Source organism: Etheostoma cragini, chromosome 6, assembly GCF_013103735.1.
Source record: "Etheostoma cragini isolate CJK2018 chromosome 6, CSU_Ecrag_1.0, whole genome shotgun sequence".
Taxonomy (NCBI): domain Eukaryota; kingdom Metazoa; phylum Chordata; class Actinopteri; order Perciformes; family Percidae; genus Etheostoma; species Etheostoma cragini.
The window spans coordinates 1,995,495-2,017,948 of NC_048412.1; the positions used below are offsets into that span (position 1 = coordinate 1,995,495).

At 41.8% G+C, this 22,454-nt stretch overlaps 2 protein-coding genes across 6 annotated transcripts in view; both read left to right on the forward strand.

The window, feature by feature from the left end:
• dop1a (DOP1 leucine zipper like protein A) overlaps positions 1 to 3,201 on the forward strand; it is a 34,067-nt gene extending 30,866 nt beyond the window's left edge. For 3 of the 5 annotated variants that reach the window (XM_034874969.1, XM_034874970.1, XM_034874971.1), the window contains 6 exons: positions 86 to 238; positions 1,115 to 1,251; positions 1,423 to 1,478; positions 1,587 to 1,751; positions 2,582 to 2,711; positions 2,814 to 3,122. In XM_034874969.1, the coding sequence (XP_034730860.1) occupies positions 86 to 238; positions 1,115 to 1,251; positions 1,423 to 1,478; positions 1,587 to 1,751; positions 2,582 to 2,711; positions 2,814 to 3,122 (950 nt within the window). Of the gene's footprint in view, positions 1 to 85; positions 239 to 1,114; positions 1,252 to 1,422; positions 1,479 to 1,586; positions 1,752 to 2,581; positions 2,712 to 2,813 lie in introns of those variants that run through there. The other 2 variants (XM_034874972.1, XR_004657079.1) reach the window with 2 other exon arrangements.
• Positions 3,202 to 4,353: 1,152 nt separating this feature from the next.
• The window catches only part of LOC117946688 (clathrin coat assembly protein AP180-like), a 34,597-nt gene continuing 16,496 nt past the window's right edge, over positions 4,354 to 22,454 (forward strand). Inside the window, exon 1 of the mRNA XM_034874977.1 lies at positions 4,354 to 5,209. Within this exon, the coding sequence (XP_034730868.1) occupies positions 5,080 to 5,209 (130 nt within the window). The 5' untranslated portion in view covers positions 4,354 to 5,079. The remainder of the gene's footprint in view (positions 5,210 to 22,454) is intronic.

Below are 22,454 nucleotides of genomic sequence, written 5' to 3' on the forward strand. Positions count from 1 at the left end.
ACCAGCAGATGTACTAATATTGACATTGGGTGTGCGTGTGTGTGTGTGTGTGTGTGTGTGTGTGTGTGTGTGTGTTGCCCTTTAGCCCGGGTGGCTGTAGCCCAGAGCAGCTCTCTGAGTCTGTTCACCAACAGAGACGCTGAGCTGGAGCAGAGAGCCATGCTGCTCAAACGCCTGGCGTTCACCATCTACAGCAGTGAAGTGGACCAGTACCAGAAGTACCTGCCAGACATACAGGGTAAACAAAACACACATATACTATGTACAGTATGTACTTGTGTTGTACACAGATACTGTATGCAGAACCTGGAAACCCCCTTACTTTGAGAGATTATTCCCCTCAATAAACATAATACAAATTTATCTTAAAATATTGGTAGATTTGGCATATTTCCCGTAAATGTGGCCTATGTGAGATTATTGGACATGCTGGGCTCACCAACTTTGTTGTAGAAATTCAGGGATTGGAGCAAACTCCCATTATGATGGCGTATTAGGACCATTGTTGGTAAAACATAATTCATGGAGGGGTAATATTTCAAGAATGAATATCCGAGATTATAGTTGTACATTTACGAGGAAAAAAAACTCAAGGTTTTGTTTTTGTTGTTGTCAAGGAACCCTGTGGCTTCACTTTGCAAGATTAAATCAACCTTATAACACCATAGCTGCTGCTTCTTTCTTCGCAAATGTACGACTTTAATCTCAATTCAAAGGCGCTTTTGCACACTTCTTTTTTGAGGCAGGTGCGTCCGAAAAGGTAAAGGTTACCAATCACACTTGTTTGAAGAAATCCCACACACTGTCTATTACGGATACAAATACTTGAAGTAAAGTATTTTTTGGTGAAATAAAGTATTTGCATACGTAATGGACAGTGTGTGGGACTTTTTCAACAAGTACGACTTTAATCTCAGAAAGTTGCTCTCAAAATAATACCGGCTCTGTAATTGTATATGTATATATATTTTTTACTTACATGGCCCTAATACATAGTGTGAGCCTCCAATTAATGGTAGCCCTCTAAAATGGCTAACCGCTTAGAAATCTACAGTACGTCTGGGTTTAACATTAACCTGTGTGTGTGTGTGTGTGTGTGTTCGTGATCGTTCAGAGCGTCTAGTGGAGAGCCTGCGTCTGCCTCAGGTGCCCATCCTTCACGCTCAGGTGTTCCTGTTCTTCAGAGTGCTGCTGCTGCGCATGTCACCTCAACATCTCACGTCCCTGTGGCCCACCATGATCACTGAACTGGTGAGAACTACCGGGGACATCGCTGACCGCAGGCTCTGTCTTTCTCTTTCGCTCACTCACTCACTGTATCTTCATGTGTTTCTCTCCTTTAGTCCTCTACACATATTGAGCAACTCCCACAGAAACTCACTCACACACTCATTCACCCATTCTACATCTGTTTCCCTGCAGGTTCAGGTGTTTCTTCTGATGGAGCAGGAGCTAACAGCAGATGAAGACATATCCAGGTACATTATCCGTTGATAATACAAACTGGATTGTAGCAGCGTATGTACATCATAAAGGATTTCTTCCCGTGTTCCCTTGATGATTTGTCCTCTCCTGTCCATCTCTAGGACCTCCGGGCCGTCAGTGGCTGGGTTGGAGACCACCTATTCTGGTGGCAATGGCTTCTCCACCTCCTACAACAGCCAACGCTGGCTCAACCTCTATCTGTCCGCCTGCAAGCTCCTGGACCTGGCTTTGGCCTTGCCTCCTGAGAGCCTGCCTCAGTTCCAGATGTCAGTACAGTCAAGCCTGGGTCAAAAAAGGCTTTGTGATTGGGTTGGGTTAGGGCGGTGGTTCCCAAACGGGGGGGGGGCAACACTAAATTAGACTCAATGTCAGGTAAATGTAAAGCAGACAGGAAAGCTAAACCAAACACCACAACTCCCTAAACAAAGGCAAGAAAATATGTAACCACATATTTAGGGCTGCATGATATGAAAAAAATATCTTATTGCAATTATTTAGATGGATATTGCAATTGTGAGATTGCATTGATATTGGAGGGAATGGTCATCTTTGTATTATTCTCATTTTCTCAATGATTATAGTGTGATTTTTTTGCGAGCATCAGTACCAAACATAGGGTTTGTAGACCAGGACATCTCTGCAGCATACTTCATTCAGAATGGTTCGACACATATTTTGCCTTTAACACATTTTGCGCCCCTTTGCAATTTGGGTATTGCACTAGTTCATATATTTCCATTTGCATAAATTGCGATTAATTCACATACTGTTGGTGACCACAATTCAATCTAAGGAGCCGGAAATATTCGGATCTACAAAAGGGGGGCCCAGCAGAAAAGGTTTGGGAACCAGCGGGTCAGGGGATTGGTCACAGGGATAATTGGTTAAAACTGTGTGACTGTCACTGTTGGGAATGGACCAATAAGCAGGGACCATTTATGTGGACAAGTAGAAGAACTGCCCAATATCAGCATGTGGATAGAAAATGAATGAATGTGTGAATGAGCTATTCAGATATCGCCACTTTTAAAGCTCTGGTGACTTGTTAAATAGATGAAAAGTGTATTTTTTCTGAGTGAGTTCCGCATCATTACAGGTACCGCTGGGCTTTCATCCCAGAGGCTTCAGACGACTCAGGATTGGAAGTGAGACGCCAAGGCACTCACCAGAGAGAGTTTAAACCCTACGTGGTCCGACTGGCCAAACTGCTGAGGAAACGAGCCAAGGTATTTACAAGTCATAGCTCATTTCATTGTCCCCGCTGCTTGCAGGATGGCACATGGATTTCTCTGCTTGAGTAATATGTCATCCCTTACACCCTCCCATAGAAAAACCCAGAGGAGGACTGCTCCATCCGAACCCTGTCCTGGGAGCCGGGTCACCTGATGCTGACCCTCTACGTGATCCGCAGCATGGAGCAGCTGCTGCCTTTCTTCAACCTGCTCAGCCAGGTCTTCAACAGCAAGGCCAGCAGCCGCACAAGCCCCGCCTACAACCACAACCCGGCGGGCGCCTGCCTCCCCGGCCACAAGGAGGGCCACAAGCTGGAGAGCCAGAAGGTGTTCTGGAGTCGAGCGCGACAGAACATCGAGGAGATGGTGGAAAAAGACTTTCTCGAAGGCCTTATCAAGACGTGAGAACACAGCAAAGGGAGGGAGGGGGAATTAACACATAACTACTGATCAACACTAGTGAAAGACATCAACATGTACATTAGAGAACAAGGAAATAAAAACCCGGGGGGGGGGGGGAGTTTGTACTTTTTTTTTGTATTTATACTGATTATTTTACTTTTAAAAGCCTATTGTATTTCATTTTAATTATTTGTATATAAAAAGCTGACTTTTAACATTTTATGTGAGTGCTTTTGGAAAAAGTTAAGATGCCTTGCCATTCCATATCGATGTGACTTAATAAAAGTTTCTAATGGGAGGGTTACACGCACTCTGTTGCTGTCGTCATGCCATCTAACATTTCCCTGGGGATTACAGGTATTTTGTGTATGTGTGTGTGTGTGTGTGTGTGTGTGTGACATATGTACATAAAAGAATATCAGTCAAATAGGCCTTCTTCCACAGCAGACATTGGGACTTTTCAGTACAACATTACATTGTACCTTCGTTAAGGTTAGAATTTTTTTTTTTCCTTTTAAAAAAGAGAGGTGTTGATTCCACTTTATTAACATTTTGGAGTAAGTATAATATACCACTCACAGGGGCCATTTAGCTTCAAAACTGTTTGCTACTAAGGGACATTCAGCTGATAACACTTCTATTAGGATTAAGTAGGATTTTGAATGCAACGTAGTTTTTACTCTTTTACATAAGCAAATGTGAGTACTACTAGCAAACCAGGGGAAATTATATAATAGAATTGTAATTTAGTGGTATACAGTATACATTATTATTATTATTAATATGTCCTCTCCAAAGCAGAGCACATCAGCACCATGGACAGCAACATGGCTGCCTGGGTGCGGCTTCACATCCATTCCATGCCATTTAGCTGTAAAGCCACTTAATATCAATATATATATATCAGAGGTTGCATGCTTCTGGAGCCACTAGGGGTTAAGTGTCTTGCTCGGGGACACATTGGTTGATGTATGGCAGTGGGAATCGAACCCAGGTCCCCCACACTAAAGGCATGTCTCATATGACCTTCATACGGTACAGTCGTGTGGTAGCAGCATGACAGGAACCAAGCTTGGCTGTAGAGTAGCTTCATTAACCCTTCATATCCTTACCCATCCACAACCTCCATATGGAGCTCTCGCGATGAGAGAGGCACGAGCAGGGTTGGTTATACTGCGTCACCTGACTCAGAGAAGGGGGCGGGGCGGGGGTTGAGAAATCTAAATAAATGAATAAAGAACATTTTAAATCCACCAGGGACAACGCCATCCTACGACCCGGGTTGAAGTGCGCATCGCCGGGATTTGCAGGCTGACGGTTGGCCGCAGCAGACCGGGGAGAAGGACGAGGAAGAACCGCTGTAGATGGTGGGGGGAGGACGACGACGATGATGATGATGATGATGATGCCATCCAGGACCTGATGTTGCTCTGCACGCCCCGCTGAAACACAAGGACTGGTGGTGGTGAGGATTATCCAGGAGGCTGGAGGAAGGAAGACAGGGAGGGGGGAGGCGGCGACGAGCATCATCCCGAGGGGAGCGTGTTGTTTAGGGAGGGCTGACCGACATAACCGTAAGAAACCGATCGACAAAAAAGGAAAAGCCCCAAAAACCTGGAGTAGGATTTTACACTTGGATATTTCAGCCTCTGGACTTCAATGGTCAATGATACTGGTCTCCAGGAAGGCAAGTCAGTTCATGATTGTTCCGGAAACGCATGCCGAGCCAACACAACTGACTGGGGATCAGCCGATTCCAGCATTGTTACGCAACAAAGATCATTTCTAAAGAAAGTGTCCATCATCTTTGCCGGTGCTGTGTTTTTGTGGTGCTTTCGAGGGCAGCTGGGATTACTGACGCGGGTCGTTCGTTTCGGTTTGTGAGTGTGTGGGGGGGAGGGGGGGGGGGTAGGACCATTGTGGACGCTTGATATTAGAGGTTGGACTCCACGGAGAGAAGATGTCGGGTCAGACGCTGACGGATCGCATCGCCGCGGCGCAGTACAGCCTGACGGGATCCGAGGTGGCCCGGGCGGTGTGTAAGGCCACCACGCATGAACAGACAGCTCCCAAGAAAAAGCACCTGGAATGTGAGTCATCTATCTATCTATCTATCTATCTATCTATCTATCTATCTATCTATCTATCTATCTATCTATCTATCTATCTATCTATCTGTCCATCTGTCCATCTATTTATGTGTCCTTTTGACCCTCCATCCATCCTCTTCATGTACAACTAGGCCAAGCACGATGATGGTGGCCTCCCCCCATCCATTCCTCCAGTGTGTGTTACATGTGCTGGCAGGGCATCGGCCACAGTACATGGACACACACACACACACACACACACACTCTGCTTGAGGCAATGTACTACTTTAATTTAGACCCTAATTGAACTGTGTTGTATTACCTAATTACAGCAGGGCTTCTTCCCACATTGTGTCGCCAGATGAGCACCAGGATAGAACCAGAAGGACGCCACAAAGCCTTAGACCAGAAACTCAAGCCCTGCTGACTAGGGTCTGCCTCCACCATGTTGTCCATCCAGTGCTAGTCTCACATTGCCGGCCCCATCTCCACAGAGCTGTGGAGTAACGCCTGGCTTCACCACAGATGTGTTCTAGGATAGGAGAAAGAAAAACCCGCTCTGGGTCGTTTGCATTTCTTTATACAAATCACAATCGACTTAGTTCCTCAGCGACCGTCGCTCCGCTAAATAGTCTCCGGAAGGAAGTTGTTTTGGTCGAACATTCGCACCGGCAAAAAGAAAACGCCACTTAAAATATTAACTAAAGTTTACTGTTGACACAATACAGTAACGAGATGTATTTAAACTGGCTGGAGACATGGTTAAATGTAACACACACACACACACACAAACACACACACACACACACAATCGGTCCCAAAACGTCAGTGCTGGAGAGTAAATGCTGTAAACGTATTCTTTGTGAATTGTTACATTAATTCACTGAAAGAACCAAGGCAGGCCGCCCCCCCCCCACCACCCATGTTCTTGTCATTTTTCCCGATGTTCCGAACGTTCTTTCATAAAATAAAATAGGGCTTTAAAATTGACATCCACATTTAAAGAAAGCAGTGGGCTGATCAGTTATTTGACTTGTTATTTATCTGAAAATTTGGTTGAAGGAAACCAATTTTTCTGACAAAGGTTCATATTTTTTTTTTTTCACGGGTCAAATTTGACCTGAGGACAACACGAGGGTTAAGCTTTTCAGTGTGTAACTTGATAGCTTGTTGTTTACCGTAGCAACGGGTTTTAGAGAACGGCACAACCGAGAGGCATGACATCATTGGACCGGGTAAGCCCCGCCCACTCTGACCGCGATTTGATTTCTCGGTGCAGATCGGTCTAGAAACTTGCACGCTTAATTTTCCTGCTTCAGTTCAAAATTTTGCGGGAACCAATCACAAACTGGCTTATCTACCTGGCACGCTATTGGCCGGTTTAACACAATGACGATGGAGAAGAGACAAATCAGCTTCTTGTTTACATTCAACATAGCGGCGGCCACCGAAGAAACCCGTCGATGCCGCTGTCGCTTCTACGTCCCCCGGATCGTCGTTCTGATTGGTTCAAAGACTATCCAATCGCGTATAGAGTCATTTGAACTATGCCCGTTGGTCGGGCCTCTTTTGCAGAGAAAATACAGAGCAGCCCCCCCCAGACCAACGCTCAACCTCAAATCTATTGAGCTCGGCTTGGTCTGCTGATAGCCAGACTATAACATCATGATAAAATGTACATCTGTTGATCCATGCTACTCCAGAGCTGATAATTACATAATATTTGATACTGCTGAACCCACACGCCTTTGCTCAGGCTCTTGTCCCCTAATACAGCACAAAAAGGTGTGTGGCACTGCAGCATATATCACTTCAGTTTTTTTCCTAGTGCAATTTGTTGATTTGTCGGCATATTATTTAGTACAAACAAAGGAGGGAAAAGATGGATGTAGGTTTCAAACACTGAAAAGAAATGTGGAGGACTATAAAGCATTTATAAAAGGCTCAATGCAAACATGAAGCATAGCCATGCAGTGTGTTTTGAGAGCATTTATCTGCTGATAGATGCTATGTCATATTGCAGTTATTATCCCCAGTGAACATCCATGTATGAACTTGATTCAGATGAGAAGAGAATGATGCACAAACCCACAAATTATATGACAGTGGACACATAGAAAGTGGCACATGAATGCAGCATCTCACCAAATGCTTCTGGATCTGGGATTTACAGTTCTGAATAGCTTTTTGGTGTATGCATAGATGCATCTGGACATTTAAATTATTTCCCAGGCTTTAGATTGACCCCACACACTCAGTGAGACCCAATCACCCTTATTATCACTTTATTTGATGTTGATTTATATCTTTTAGGATTATACCAAGGAACTTTTGGCAATCAATGTGTGAAAATCCGGCCCAAATTGGCTAATGAGTAGCGCTCGACCTTAAAAAAACAGGAGCGTTAGCTTAGTTTATCAATACTTTAAGCTAACAGCATTTAGTCGGCATAGTTAGAACATAAAAAAGTGAGAATGGATTTGGAAAATATGTAGGAGACTAGTGATAAAAGGGGGCAAAATGAATTTATGGTGGCAACCATAGAAGAAATGAAGATGGAGAAACTCTGAAATGTGAACCTTATAGACACACAGTGCACACATAGTGAGTTAGGAGGTCTTTCCAGTCAAGTAATAATATATATGACAGATTTGCATACTAATATATATATATATATATATGTATATATATATATAGTTTACTGTCCAGGTGACTCTGTTACACCAGACATGCATTGTTTCCCTACATCAGTGGTTCCCAAACTTTTTCAGCTCAAGACCCAAAAGAGAAATTTGGTCTCTCCCCGGGACCCAAATTTACAAAAATACACCATGAATCATTGTAACATGTACATTTTTAAACTGTGGACAAAAGACGGAAAAAAACATGAATTTAAATGTATATGAAGTATATTTATTCCATTATAAAAGTAACCAAAAACAGAAAAGGTCTCTATTGTCCTTCCTGTGTGTCTGTCCCCTCCCAGTGTCCCTCAGTACGGACACCAACATTTGTTTAAATAATGCGGACTTGAATTATATGAGATGTATGTGGCTGGTTGAAGATATCAACCAGCTGATCTAGTCCAGGTTTGGTTTTTTAAAGTGCCCTTCTGAGCTCATGCTGAGCATTTAGTCTATTTCTGGATATTTTTGTCAGGTATGCTAGAGTCCCAATAAAACGGGTCTGCGACCCATTTTGGGTCCCGACCCTAAGTTCGGGAAACATTGCCCTACATGATAAGATCCATCCTAGTGCCATAACTTCATCATTTCTTCAGTCTATGGCAGCAGTGTTCAAGTTGGCAAACTCAAAACCCAGCGGGAGGAATCAATTCCTCCTGTCCAGACGAAAAAAATAAAAGTGAATGGTGAAGGGTGTTAAATCATCGCACAACAAAGTGGAAGGCTCGCCCACCTGCCAAAGCGTGTCAGCACTTTGTCGTGGTGCAGAGGAAGCACTCTGAGAATGTGTAACAGTCAAATGAATAAACACAAACCTCATGTTACTGAGGAAATGTTGGAGTCATGAGCTAAAAGACACTCTGCGTCCGTAATTGCCGTAAAAGCTATGAATTTTACACGATTACCATCTGAGTCTTTACCCCAAGTGAAGGAGTTCAAATACCTTGGGGATAGTTTGCGAGTGAGGGGACATTGAAGCAGGAGATTGGTCGCAGGTGCGGTTTTACATTCAATTTATTGCACCATTGTAAAAAAAAAAAAAAAAAAAAAAAAAGAGAGACCTGAGCCAGAAGGAAAACCTCTCCATCTACGGGTGAGTTTTTAGTTCCTACCCTCACCCATGGTCATGAAGGCCAGGTCTTCTTCCCCAGGCCTGGACTATCCTGTTACACATAGAGGAGAGTCACATCCACCATTCCCCATTTAACAACATAGACCCGTATTAACTATGTCAGGGGTGTCAAACCTAACGTCACTAAGGGACATACTCGAAAATGAGACTCACATCCAGGGCCAGATGTACAGTAAAGTGGATAGACATGCTTTTATTTGAGTGAAAAGTCAAATATCTTTGAGTGTATTATTGTCTATCTTATAATGTCTGTGATTGGTCGACATAGAGTCCTAAAGAAGTCAGAAAGAAAGTTCTGTATTGATCAAAACTGAAAAAGGCAGCAAAAGTGGCAAACATTGGAAAGAAAATGTCAGAAAAAGCCCCAAAAAGAGTCGTAAAAGCACCAAAAAAACCTGAAAAAGTTGCAAAAGGAAAATGCAGATAAATGCGACAAAACATTTTTTTAAAGTGACAAAATCAACATTTACTGTGGACCTAAATTAATATCCGAGTGGCCAGATTTGGTCCTCGGGCCTTGAGTTTGACACGTGAACCAAGGTATTCATTATAGCCATCGTGCTAACCATAAATAGTTTCTTTTTCCTGACATTTCCTGTTACAAAATATCCATAATGAGAAAACCTGCATTTAGAAATCATCATTTTTCCTTAGTCATCTTCATAATTAGCCTCTTAATCCACTTCAAAGATCTTCCCATTGCACTTATGTCATCTTCCGTGAATATATCTCTGCTGTTTGCACATAAACATTAGTCAACCAGTCACATTCTGACTTCTATTACTGTTATTTACATATTTGTAATTATACTAAGATGTTAGAAAGACGTTATCAATTGCCCTCATACTTATTCAGTTCTTGTTTTATTCCATGTATTCTGAGTTTCTGGCAATAATCGAAACATGTGACAGTAGCAGATCAATTAAGATGACTGAAAGATATATATCTTATCTTCTTTTTTTTGGTACTCCCCAAGGAGCTCCCCTGGTTCCTCTAGACATCCATAAAATAATGTAGTATATAATGCATCCACACTACAACAACGAAGAGGATTATTTTGTTCCACAGTATTAATTCCTAAATCCAGGCAGGTCTCGACAGATACGTGTCCATTGTCTAAAAATAATCTCTTATATGGATTGTCCCACTGACAATCAAATGAGTGTTGGTCTGTTTCTCAGCTTAGGTAGTGACATGCAGGGAGCAGCAGGGCAGTAAGCTCATCCTGCTGAGACCCCAAAGCCCCAGACAGAGAAAGACAGAAAACCAACGAGCTTTTAACGCACTGTAAATAGATGTAAGAACAACCTGGAGCAGGTGTAAACACGTTGTTTTTAACGTGTGTTGAACGTCTCAAGGCTTGTGTTTAATATTTCACTTAGAGACGGTTTCCTTACGGTTCAAGTCAGTGGACTGTGACCAAATGGTTTGTGCTGTCAGGCCGCCAACAGCTGACTTGTAGAGGGAAAAAAAAGTAATTTGAGTGAAAGCACAATAGCTATGTGTCTCTAGAACACACACATTTGCCATTTATGTTAAGAGGGTGGCAGATGCAGAGTGGAAGTCCTCTAAACTCTGATAAGATTGGAGCTCAGCCAGCAGCTCGGATTGCCTGACACCCCACATGGTCTGAGTGGGTCTTACAGAAGGCTCTTGATAGCTCACTGGCTGCATGTGTGTGCCTGTGTGTTGGTGTGTGTGTGTGTGCATGTCCGACTTCACATACACAGAGTTGCACGTGTGTGCCACACGCCGCTGGCGGCTTTCCAGAATAAGAGGGACTTGAATGAGGATGCAGTTGAGTGTCTTTTATTTTGGAATAGGTGCAGCTGTGAGTCAGTGGGCTCAAGTTTTGAAGGCGTTAGGATAATTCATATGCACGAAGAAGAGCGTTTTTTGTCAGTGACAAAAAATGCAACAGTAGCTGAAGCCGGCGTCCGTCTGGAAAAATACTGTGGCATGAAGCTTTAATAGCGTTTAGACAGCCGGTCTTCACTCCTAGCATGAACTGAATATTAAAGATAAAATAAAGTCTTCACTTTTTTTTTTTTTGCATGCCTGAAATATGTCAGTCAAAGGTGTTACAAAAAAAATATGTAAGCACTTGCTGACCTTACATTGTCGGTGTGAATATATTCACTGAAAGCGCTGCTAGTTATTCCCCTGCTGCTTCACAGCTACATTCCTGTGGGTTAAGACTTGTTTCCACTGTTTTAACAGACATCTCCAACGCCTATACGACAGCTCGCTGCTGGATAAAACACTGATCTTGTAGTTTGACTCTGAGCATATCTCTATTTAATACCATTTGTCTTGTCGTGCACATTGTAGCATGTAGCATCAAATCCTGCCCCTCCAGATTGTTGGTTATAAAACCTAATTAAGTCTGAATTGAGAAGCAATGTGTGTTTTCTGTAGCGCTGAGTCATCCCTAAATTCGAAAGAATTCACAAAATATTACAAATCTGTCAGGCTAATGCAAAAAAAATAACAATGCATGTAGCACAGTTTAGTATGAGTAAGTATGAAGGAAGAGGATGTTGAAAAGCGTCTTCAGGCTACTCCTCTTCCTCACTACTTTATAATGATTCCGTGCGGTGCTTGCCAAATGGTGAGTTGCAGTCCACAGAGGAACGTGAGAGGCGGCTGGTAAGGGGGCTCGGCATGGACTGTAGTGCTGATCTCACAGCGGGTATCCGTGAAAAGTCCCAGAATGCCTGTCTAATGTCAAACGCTGTGTGTGGGTGACAGTGTGTCCCGATTAATGAGCTGGGAACTGGATACCCCCCCGCACAGCCGCTCTCAGACCTAAGTAGATGTTTGATATGGATTTGCTTCTCATGTTTTTTTCTTCATTCCTCCCAGCTCTCCCATAGATATTACAGTACAGGTGTATCTGCGGGGGGAGTGTACACGCTGTGGCTTCCAATATACTCCCAGAATACAATGTACCTAAAAAGTACTTTGTGCTGGGCCATGTCTACACCCAGGCTGCATATCAATAATGCAGAGAGACTCGGGTGTCAAGTGTCACAAAAAAGGGTTCCCCCACTGACCAGAGGCAAGGAACCCTGTGGGAACATTTCAATAGAATGGTTTGGAGTAGTTTTGAAAGTTATGCAGTAGCCTCTTTGAGAAGGACTAACTTATAGTATATGCAATGACTTGTTTAAAGTTCCATTGGGGAGCCTTTGCAGGGGGTGCCCCCCATCCTATGGAACTACCTCTCCATGCATATTAAAGCTCCACACACCCTACAAACACTTAAATCTCTGCTCAAGACTCACCTTTTTGCAGTAGCTTTTAACCCTCGTTAACCCTTTCTGATTTTTTAAAGTGTTGTTGTTTTTCGGTTGAAGTCATTTTTACTCTTATGGATTTGACATCGACCCTGTTCAACACTTTGGTCAATCGTTGTTTTTAGATGTGCTATAGAAATAAAATTGACATTGACATTGACCTGTATAAAGGTATAAAGCAGGTGCTTTCTGACAACCTTCATCCATGGGTTTCCCACACTGCACTGCTTCTGTGGTGAGGTACCCATGTCTCACAGAGTTACCTCTGTTTACTTTTCTTTGGCTTTCTCTTGGGGCGGGCTGACAGCAAAGTGCTTTTTTGACCTCCTGGATGATTTGATTACTCACTCATGCAAATACTAGACACCCGTGGGAATATCTCGGCTCAACGTTTCTTCATCTGGGTACCTGACTCTGCAGCTTTGGGATTTCTTTGCCTTGTTTTCTCAACATTTTTAGTAGGTCGTCTGGAGTTATTTTTCCAATTTAGTCTATATACACAACGCCGCACTTACAGGATTGTTCAGGTGCCGCTGGAAATTCTGCCGGATGTCTTTGGGCTTCCTTTGTGTTGGCATTTTAAACTCTGGTGGATTTCTGAGGACTGTGGTTAACTGCTCCTCAGATCTCAGAACAGCTAGCTAGACTATCTGTCCCATCTCAGGACTATGGTTACCTGGTCCTCAGATCTCTGCAGGGTAAATCCAGACAGTTAGCTAGACTATCTGTCCAATCTGAGGACTATGGTTACCTGGTCCTCAGCTCTCTGCAGGGTAAATCCAGACAGCTAGCTAGACTATCTGTCCAATCAGAGGACTATGGTTACCTGGTCCCCAGATCTCTGCAGGGTAAATCCAGACAGCTAGCTAGACTACCTGTCCAATCTGAGTTTTCTGTTGCACGACTAAAACTACTTTTGAACACACACATGTCCCACCAAAACCTTCCGAGGCTTTTTTGCAGAGGCACCGTGTTACAGTCCGGCGCTTAGAGCCGCCCAAGACGATTGTGATTGGTCTATAGAAATGCCAATAAACCAGAGCAGGTTTTTCTCTCATCCCGGCATACTGTGTGGACTAGCCAGACCCTCCTCCGCGGCGCTGTGGAGGAAGGTCTTGCAATACACTATCAGATCCTACATGCTTGTTGCTTGGCTTATATGCTTTGAGTCAACGTCGGTCAGATTTCTATTTGAGAGCTAGTCCAGATCATGCTTGGATTACCCAAAGTGACAGCTCCAATTAGCCTTTTAATGGGTTGAGTTAAATGGAGGGGAAACTACACACACCCTCCCTTCCTGGGCTTCTTTTAAGACCAATTTTAGCTCCAACACAAACAGATATTTTTCCAAAAAATCCATAAAAAGAAATTGTCTTGGCTGAATTATTTGGGGTGGATATGTGTGTCTGTTGCCTACCTTGGAGCAGAACCTGCACCCAACAGAAATACACAAACCCCATGGACGTGAATAGCTACCATGAGGGGAAGGGGAGGTGGAGAGGCTAAAATGAGAGTACAGAGAAAAATACGTTTGACTGTTGACTGTCAGGAAAAATAGTGTCTTCCATTTATTTAGTTATGTATTTTTTTGTCAGGGCATCGCTAGTACTGAAATCAGAAGTTAGAGCTTTGGGCAGAAGAGAAGTAAAATTAGAGTATTTAACCCCTGTGTTGTCTTCTCGTTAAAATTGAAGCTCAACACTTTTGTTGATGCTTTTTTATTGCTTTTAATTAATTTTTTCTTACATTTTTTCCCTTTTTTCAAAACTTACGATGCTTTTTTCAATGCTCAACACTACGTAAGACCAACATATTATCTTTAGTTTTGCAGTTATTGTTGGAATTTATGTTCAATAAACCTCATTTATGGGAAATTATACCTAATGTTTGAGTTAGAAAAGCAGAAATTAGGAATTATTTCGACTAAAATTAAAGGAATGGATGTTGATGGATAATCACAGACTGGAGTATGTCAACTTTTACTCAATACTCTTTCAAAACAACTTCAGTTTTTGCTGTAAAATTATTGAATGTTTAAGATATCCCAGCATTGGAGATGCTTTTTTTATTACACTTTTGTTTCATGAATGTCAGCAAGACTAAAGAGACCATAGTGGATTTTGGGAAGAAGCCGGGAAGGAACTACGCCCCCTTTAATATCAACAAGTCGAATATGACCTAACTCCACTCTGCAGAGTCAAATTACCATTTTTGGCACCAAAGTTTGGTGCTTTGAGGAGAGCATAGATGGAGATAGAGCTTCAGTTCCCCGTCAGTGGAACTCGGTACCACCATTAATTAGAGAGTCCCCATCCTATTACTCATTTAAGAGTAACGTTAAGAAATGGATGATTGAAAATCAACACTGTCAACACTGACGCTGGTCCCATCCACCGACAATAACTGTATCATCTATTTTAGATTGTATTTGCTTATCTTGTTTATTCGATTGTTGTGATTTTACATTGTAATTTTTAACTTTTTGTCTATTGTATAATTATCTTCATTGTATTATAACTTTAGGATGTTTATTATTTTAGGATGCCTACTAACATCTGGCTAGGGGACTGCCGATGAAAATTAGCCTACGGCTAACTCGGGTACGCTTACATTTGCTTTGAATGTTGATCAGTGTACATTGTCCCCTTTTCAAATAAACAAATAAATGAAATAAAAAAAAAATGAGAAAGGGCTGCCTGAAGGCAACGTATAGCAGCGCAAATATTCTAGATATGTGCATGTTTTTTTTATGTTGCTACAATGTGATTTTTGCACATTTCTTATCTTCCTTGTTGGTACTCCTGCCTGCTTCTCCAAACTGGGGGTGTGTATTGGTCTTATTGGGGTCTACCGCGTCTATTCTAGGTAATACACTGACTATGGATGAGTGCCTCATACAACCCCATTACTATAAATCTTTCCCGTTTGCCTCCAATTGTACTCACTCACTTTGATACCAGTTAAATTTATTGATGTGTTAGTCACACAAAACAAAAGAATGTCCTTGATATCTACGTTAAATGTTATGAACTCTTCCAATTTTCCTCACGTTGGACACAATGCACTTTTCCCATCTTAGATAAACTGAGTGAACGTGGGATTTTCTACCCATGAGCAGCATAGTGTGTCTATAAGCGTCTATAAGAAGACAGTGCTGCTATCTGTGTCCGCCAGCAGTAGCAGCAGCATTGTGTAGGATGCCAGCTCTTTCCTCAGATGTCACTTCCAGCCTCCACAGTCTGGATTCCAATGGAGCTATGCTACGCTGGGACACGGTGCATTCTGGGTATTCATTTCCCTCCCCCTGTATGTTGCTTGAGGGTGAGGGGAGCTATAAATAAACACTGGGCCTTCATGGTCCGTTCATGTGTAGCTCAACAAGGCATCATTCGCGCAGCGTGGCGTGTACTGCACTCTGCACTCACAAAGCGCTCACTGCACACAGCAATCCCCCACTCAGTCTGTAGGGTATATATATGAGAATAGATATAGAAAATATTGTAGAAAATAACATACATGCTCAGCATTATTTAATATTGAAATGAATTCAGTGTTGATTCTCTCAGCTGTGTTAAATGTCCCATGACATGGTGCTCTTTGGATGCTTTTATATAGACCTTAGTGGTCCCCTAATACTGTATCTGAAGTCTCTTTTATATAGACCTTAGTGGTCCCTAATACTGTATCTGAAGTCTCTTTTATATAGACTCATTAATGTTAAAAAACCTCATGAAACCTTAGTAAATTGTTCATGCCATGGGACCTTTAAGGCTGGTATGACTAACAAGATCTGCCTTTGGCTGGATGATCCTCATCAGGTTTCGGCTGTGTGAGTCTGCACCTGTGATGATTTGACATTTTTGATATTTATTATCATCCCACTAAGTGACCCATCCATCATGGAATTACATGACACCAATACAACAGTGATTAATTCAACAGCTTCTGGTCCAGTGTCCACACACAACTTACTCGACTTTGCTCAAAATAAAGAATATAAAAAACACATTACAGCAGCCAAAACATAACAAAACATTTTATATATGAACTACAGACACAAAAAGAAGAAGAAATAACAGGGAATGTTGCTATTGGACAATGCAGTCTTTCTTTTAGCCCATGCTTGTTCTAAAACGTCTGCAAATGAAAATGTTTTATGTGAAAAATGATTTCAAAAGATTTTGACTCCAGGCTTGATGCAACTGCATATGTGAGAAACTGTTTCCTAGGAAACCACCTTGGCATACCCTCTGTTGTAATAGTCCATCTAGCATGAAAAGCATGAGGAGGATGTTGCACGGTTGTCGTGCAGGCTGGCGCAGATGAGTGTGTGTCTGCGTGCTTGCCTTCACACGCACACAGCAGCTTTGATATCACTCAGAGTTATTGATATGTTAAAATCGGAGTCCGGTCCGGTGTGTGTTGGGGTTTTGGCAGATGCTGCAGGGCATCCTGATGTGGTGTTAAGTGACAGTTATCTGACACTGCATGGGTTAATAGAGCATGTGGGTCCAAAGTGTGAGAGTAGAACAGGGTCGGCCTGCCAGTTCAGCATAAAGAGCAAAAAAAACACACCATAGCAAAGAGTCACAGAACACATGCAGGTCCACACTTTAACAGCAACAGACTTCCAGATCTAAGAACAGGACTAATACAACGTTTTTATAGTTTTGTAATTTTAGTTTTTTTTACCTAGATTGAGTCAGTGGGAAACCTGGCCGCCTTTGTTATCCACAATCCTTTTCAGGTCCGGATTGTACTTGTAATTGATTGTTCAGGTTTCCAGATCAATCTGCAGGGAGAAATCAAATCACAGACAGAGTGGGCGGGGCTTACCCAGTCTAGCATTAATCAGCTGTCCGAGTAAACAGTGCCATTGTTTTGGACTATTTATCTGCTGGTGCGACAAACTAGCTGGTGAGAGTTGTGAATTTAGGATTGACTCAAAATAATCTCTCAGTTCCCACATTCCTCAAACAAAATGTGACCCGTGTGCAATCGTATTGCTCATAAATGTTTTTTAGCTATGCTAGCGGCATGACTTTCATCTAGTACTTTGGTCACATCCATCATAGATCACTGACCTCTGTTCACTATCTGGCTAATTTGCTATGGTTTATGACATACACTTTACATATAAGGGTAAATTTGAGGTCTTAACAAATACTTAAAGGACCTAGCATTTTCTTAGTTTTTTATTATGATCAGTGAATCCCGTATAAGACCAAAGCCAGTGACAAACCTGTCTCAATAAGAAGTACTGTCCATGTGGCTGCAGTCTGATACTCTCCACTAGACCTAATCCAAAAGCAATCACAAACTGGTAGAGAGTCTGACTAGTCCACACGTCATTTTAAGATGGGAGAAAAAATGGCTTCTCTGCATTTCTTTAAACCAATCACAGTCGTCTTGGGCGGCGCTTAGTGCCATACGGGGCCACGGCTCAACTGCAAATAGTCTTGTGAAGGAACTTGTTTTGGTGGAACTTGTGTATGTTCAGAAGTAGTTTTGGTTGCGCAACAGAAACCTCAGATTGGACAGATAGTCTAGCTAGCTGTCTGGATTTACCCTGCAGAGATCTGAGGACCAGGTAACCATAGTCCTCAGATTGGACAGATAGTCTAGCTAGCTGTCTGGATTTACCCTGCAGAGATCTGAGGACCAGGTAACCATAGTCCTCAGAAATCCACCGGAGGTCAGAACACCAACACAAAGAAAGACCAAGGCAACGGATATCCGGCCCAAATGAGAAATATCTGGTAGAACTTCCATTGGCAACGGAGAAATCCCCAAAGTGGAACGTAGTGGATATAGACTACAATAAACTTAACCAATATATTTCATTTCATGCAACAAGGAACCGCATCCAACAGCACGCTAAGTGGCATCTGCCGACACCAGGGATCAAAATTTGAGAAGATGAGCCCCACTGGCCATTTGTATTGTTTTGAATGAGTATTCCACTTTGATGTGTTTTCAATAGTTCAGGTGTGGAAGAAAAATCTATAACAAGCTGAAGTTACACAGGAAATAGTTTCAAGGATGAATTCATTGCTGCTTGTTTTTGTGACGGTGGTTCTACCCCTCAGCTTTTAGCATGGTACAATTTCAGTTTGTGAAAATTTTATGAATAACACATGAGGCTGCATACATTGCATACGTTTTGCATGTGTCAAACATAGTCCTGACTCACATCTGGTTGCGTTCTGTAGCGCCGAGTGTCGCTTTGTGTAGATGTGCGCTACATGTCTACATGTACGCCTGTTACAGAGTGCCTTACACCCAGGTGTGTCTTTCTTTTGTTTTTCCTTCTTCTCGTTGTACAACCACATGCACACAGACACACTGTAGAGGATGTGGACATGTCAGACCAATGGTTCTGTCTCTTTGCTCGCTGTGCTGCACAATGACGGCTCAGGTGCTGTGCTTGTAAATTAGAGCAGGGGAGGATGTGTGTGTGCAAATGTTGCCAGAGTGAGCCTGTGTGTCTGGGTACACTATAATACTGTGATATTAAACTATGTGTAGAGGCTCTTGTAATCTTCATGTCACGAATAAGCTTGTGGTGTAGCTAAAACTCCCCAGGCTGTAAATAAAGGACATGACTTCACTGAGGGACTGAAATTTCACACTAGCACCTCAGTACCTCAGATCTCATGTGTGTCATGTTTGGCTGCTATGTTATGTTTGACTCTGAATAGATTTTGTAATATTACATATCTTGTAAAAGTGCGATAGGTCAGTGGTTCTCAAACATTTTCACGTTGAGGACCCCTAAACTGAAAAAAAATTATAAATTTAGTTTATAAACTCGCAAAAGTGTTTGTCTCCAGTACATATTGTTTTTTCTTTTTCTTCGCTTTTTTCAATTTTTTCCCATCATGTCACCTCCGGGGCTCCGTACTGTAGCATTATATAAAATGAGAAGATAAAAACACATAGCAGGTCAAATGCTAATGACATTGACAACATGTGAAAGTGACTGGTAGCTTTGCTATTAGTGGTTGCTCACCTTAAAGCAGCAATAAGAGATATGTTGTCCACTTGAGGGCAAAAAGCTGCAAACACAAACTTGACATCACGTATTCACCTTATAAGATTGACATTGCAATCTTGTAAGAAAATACTTCCTTATTTACACATCCAGCAGACCCAGAGCCATATAAGTATTCATTCAGAGCGATGCTCCCAGCCTAGTCAAACATTCAGTCTATTAGCTCTGTTTTGGTCTCCACCTTGAGAAATCTAAGGAGTTAGCTAAACCATGGCTGCTAAAAGCTACACAATGTTCACCACCTAGTCACTAACTTTTTTAGCCAGTTGATGCTAGGCATAATTTTTTTTTTACCCCAGCTATATGAATAATCAATATTAAAATCACTGGAGACTGATAGGAAAGGGGGGGGGGGGGGGAGAAAGGGGACAACACAAAGCCAAAGGATGTTTGTCATAATCGAATCTTAACTGCTTTTAATATTGCCTTAGACATGCTTCGTTTTATAGTCTTGAACCCTTGAATTGTCTACCTGTCAACCATGGTCACTTTTTTTCAATATTATTATTACTTTTTCAATGTTTTGGGTGCTTTTATTTGACGATTTTGGTGTTTTTGATATTTTGAATGTTGTCTTATTTCAACGGCCCATTTTTTGTGACAAAAAATAAATAAAAAATGAACTGAAAACAGGTCAATTTGACCCAAGGACAGCATGAGGGTTAAGAATGCTTGAAATGTTTTCTATAAATATGTCTATTAGTCTGACAGGAAGGCGACAACAGATTGATTCAATTTGTTGTATGTTGCAGCATACAGGATATGGAATATGGATCCAAGCATGCTGGTAATTGTTAGTCAGCGTGACTATCTGTGTGCTAGCGCTTGAGAAGGGCCGCCTCTCTACTCACACTCACACGTATGAATAATTGAAGGAAGGTGGAGGGAGACGGTGAGTCAGGAGATCCTGCAGAATCGTTGTTCAGCATCTCAATCAGAACAGAGACCCTCTGCCTGTTTCTGTCCCTCTCTCTACAGGATTCGGCTTCTGTTCTACTGCAGGTGGAAATATTTCCCAAGACTTTATCCGGCCCATTTTGTTTTGTCTAACAATTTTTATTGATTTTCCATAAACAATGTAGCATTTTCTACAGCTCATAATGGACCAAATATGTACAAACAATGTATGGCTGTGTTATGCAGAAATTCACCAACATGAAAGGTACCCCACACCTCAACCCACCCACCCATCCATCCCAGTTTGTCCCTTTGACTCCAGATCTTCACAAGAATAATTTTCCATAGAAGTAGTTTCTAAATAAGTGGATACCAATACAGAAAAGAATGGGTAGAGGACAATAAAAGGGGAACAAAGTGACAATAATAGTAAGAGTAATCTCAGTAAATAAGTCAAGTGAAATGAAATATGTAAAGAAGAAAACAAACAAAAAAGGAAGAAAAAAGATTTTAAAGGAAGAAGAAAAAAACATTTATTAAAAATAGGGGGGAGGCGGAGGGGCTGCCGCTTCGGTCTCATAATAACACCTTCGGCCCATTTTCAAATAAACTTATCTCAGTTTACTTTTAGCAACATTAGTGATTTATTGAATTGAATGTCCATTAAGGTTCATAAAACTCAAAAGATCCCCATATGTGCAGTAACCGGTGTCAGAAAAGCGACGTATTTGCGTGAAATCATTGTTTGATTGACAAGCGCAGTGCTGAGGAAATGACCAATTGGCAACAAATCATTTTTTGAAAAATTTCCCCATGAATTACATGCTATGACTTCTTGTCAATTTGTTATTTTACGCCTATTGGGACATGATTTACAGTAGATCCGAGGTACTATTTATGTAGATATATATAGTTAAATGGTAGTGGCTGTGCAGTCTGACCCTCACTTTGGTAAAAACAGAGAGACAGAGACAGGCAGAGAGTGAGACAGACGGTCCAACACACTGGGATAGAGACAGACGGAGAGATGACAAGCGTGTGATGATGCAGGCTGCTGACTCATCAGCCCTGTAGGGATTATCCCTCTGTGTGTGTGTGTGTGGGCGGAGTGTGTGTGTGTGTTTTTATCTGCTGCTTTACTACCGAAGAGGACACGCACACAGCAATCATGACTGCGTGATGAAAGCATGATGGAGGAAGCAAAAGCGCCAGCAGACTTGTTGCAAAGTGACCTTGAATGCATTTTTTTGCATTATTATTCATTCAGTCCCTTTTCAAATGCGTCATTATGGGCTATTGGACATGATTTATTCATGGGAGTGGAAAACTGAACCCAGAAAAAACTGAATGCATTATCTGTGTTCAAAACCCTTCCCTATCACAGAAATAGTGCACTAGTGGTGTTCCCATTCTCCGCGGTTAATTTCATTCACTTTATAGCCCACTTTAAAATTAAAATTAAAATCCACAATGACACTTTGAGTGGAGATAGGCCGTGTTTTCCCAGAGGAAAAGGATAAACAGAAGTCACCGCGAAAACTGAAAAGGAAAAATGGAGCGGGCCTTCATTTCTAAACTGTGGAAATGTAACTTATAACATATAATAGGGGTGGGGGGAAAAATCAATACAGAATAGTATCGCAATATTTTCAGTGGCAATACTGTATTGATATAGAAACGCCAAGTATGGATCTTTTATTATATGTATATATTATATGGGTACTGGTCAGTTTGTCTGCTTTACATTTTGCAGCAATAAAATTAAAGTGATATGAACAAAAAGAGAAATGTATCTTTTTAGAGGAAACAGATGCTGACAACGTTTCCTTTTGGGGATATAATTTTAAATTGAGAAAAATTTGAAGTTGGAAATAAGATTATAAATTGCAATATATTACAGAATATTGCAATATGTTTAAAATCGCAATAATATCGTATTGTGACATATCGGGATTCCCACCCCTAGTCTATAATCTACAACCTGTTGTCATCCTCAAGAGTGTTTGGTTTGTTTCAGGGACGTAGTAGAAGTAATTTTGTTTCGTTTTTTTTTTCATGATGCTGGGCGCGCTTGCCTCCGTCACACAAACAACGCGCACGCGATGATGTGTTTTCAGTGTAGTGTCCGAAATCTTGTTAGGTTGTTCCCTCTATAGTTCACTATTCAATAAACACTATA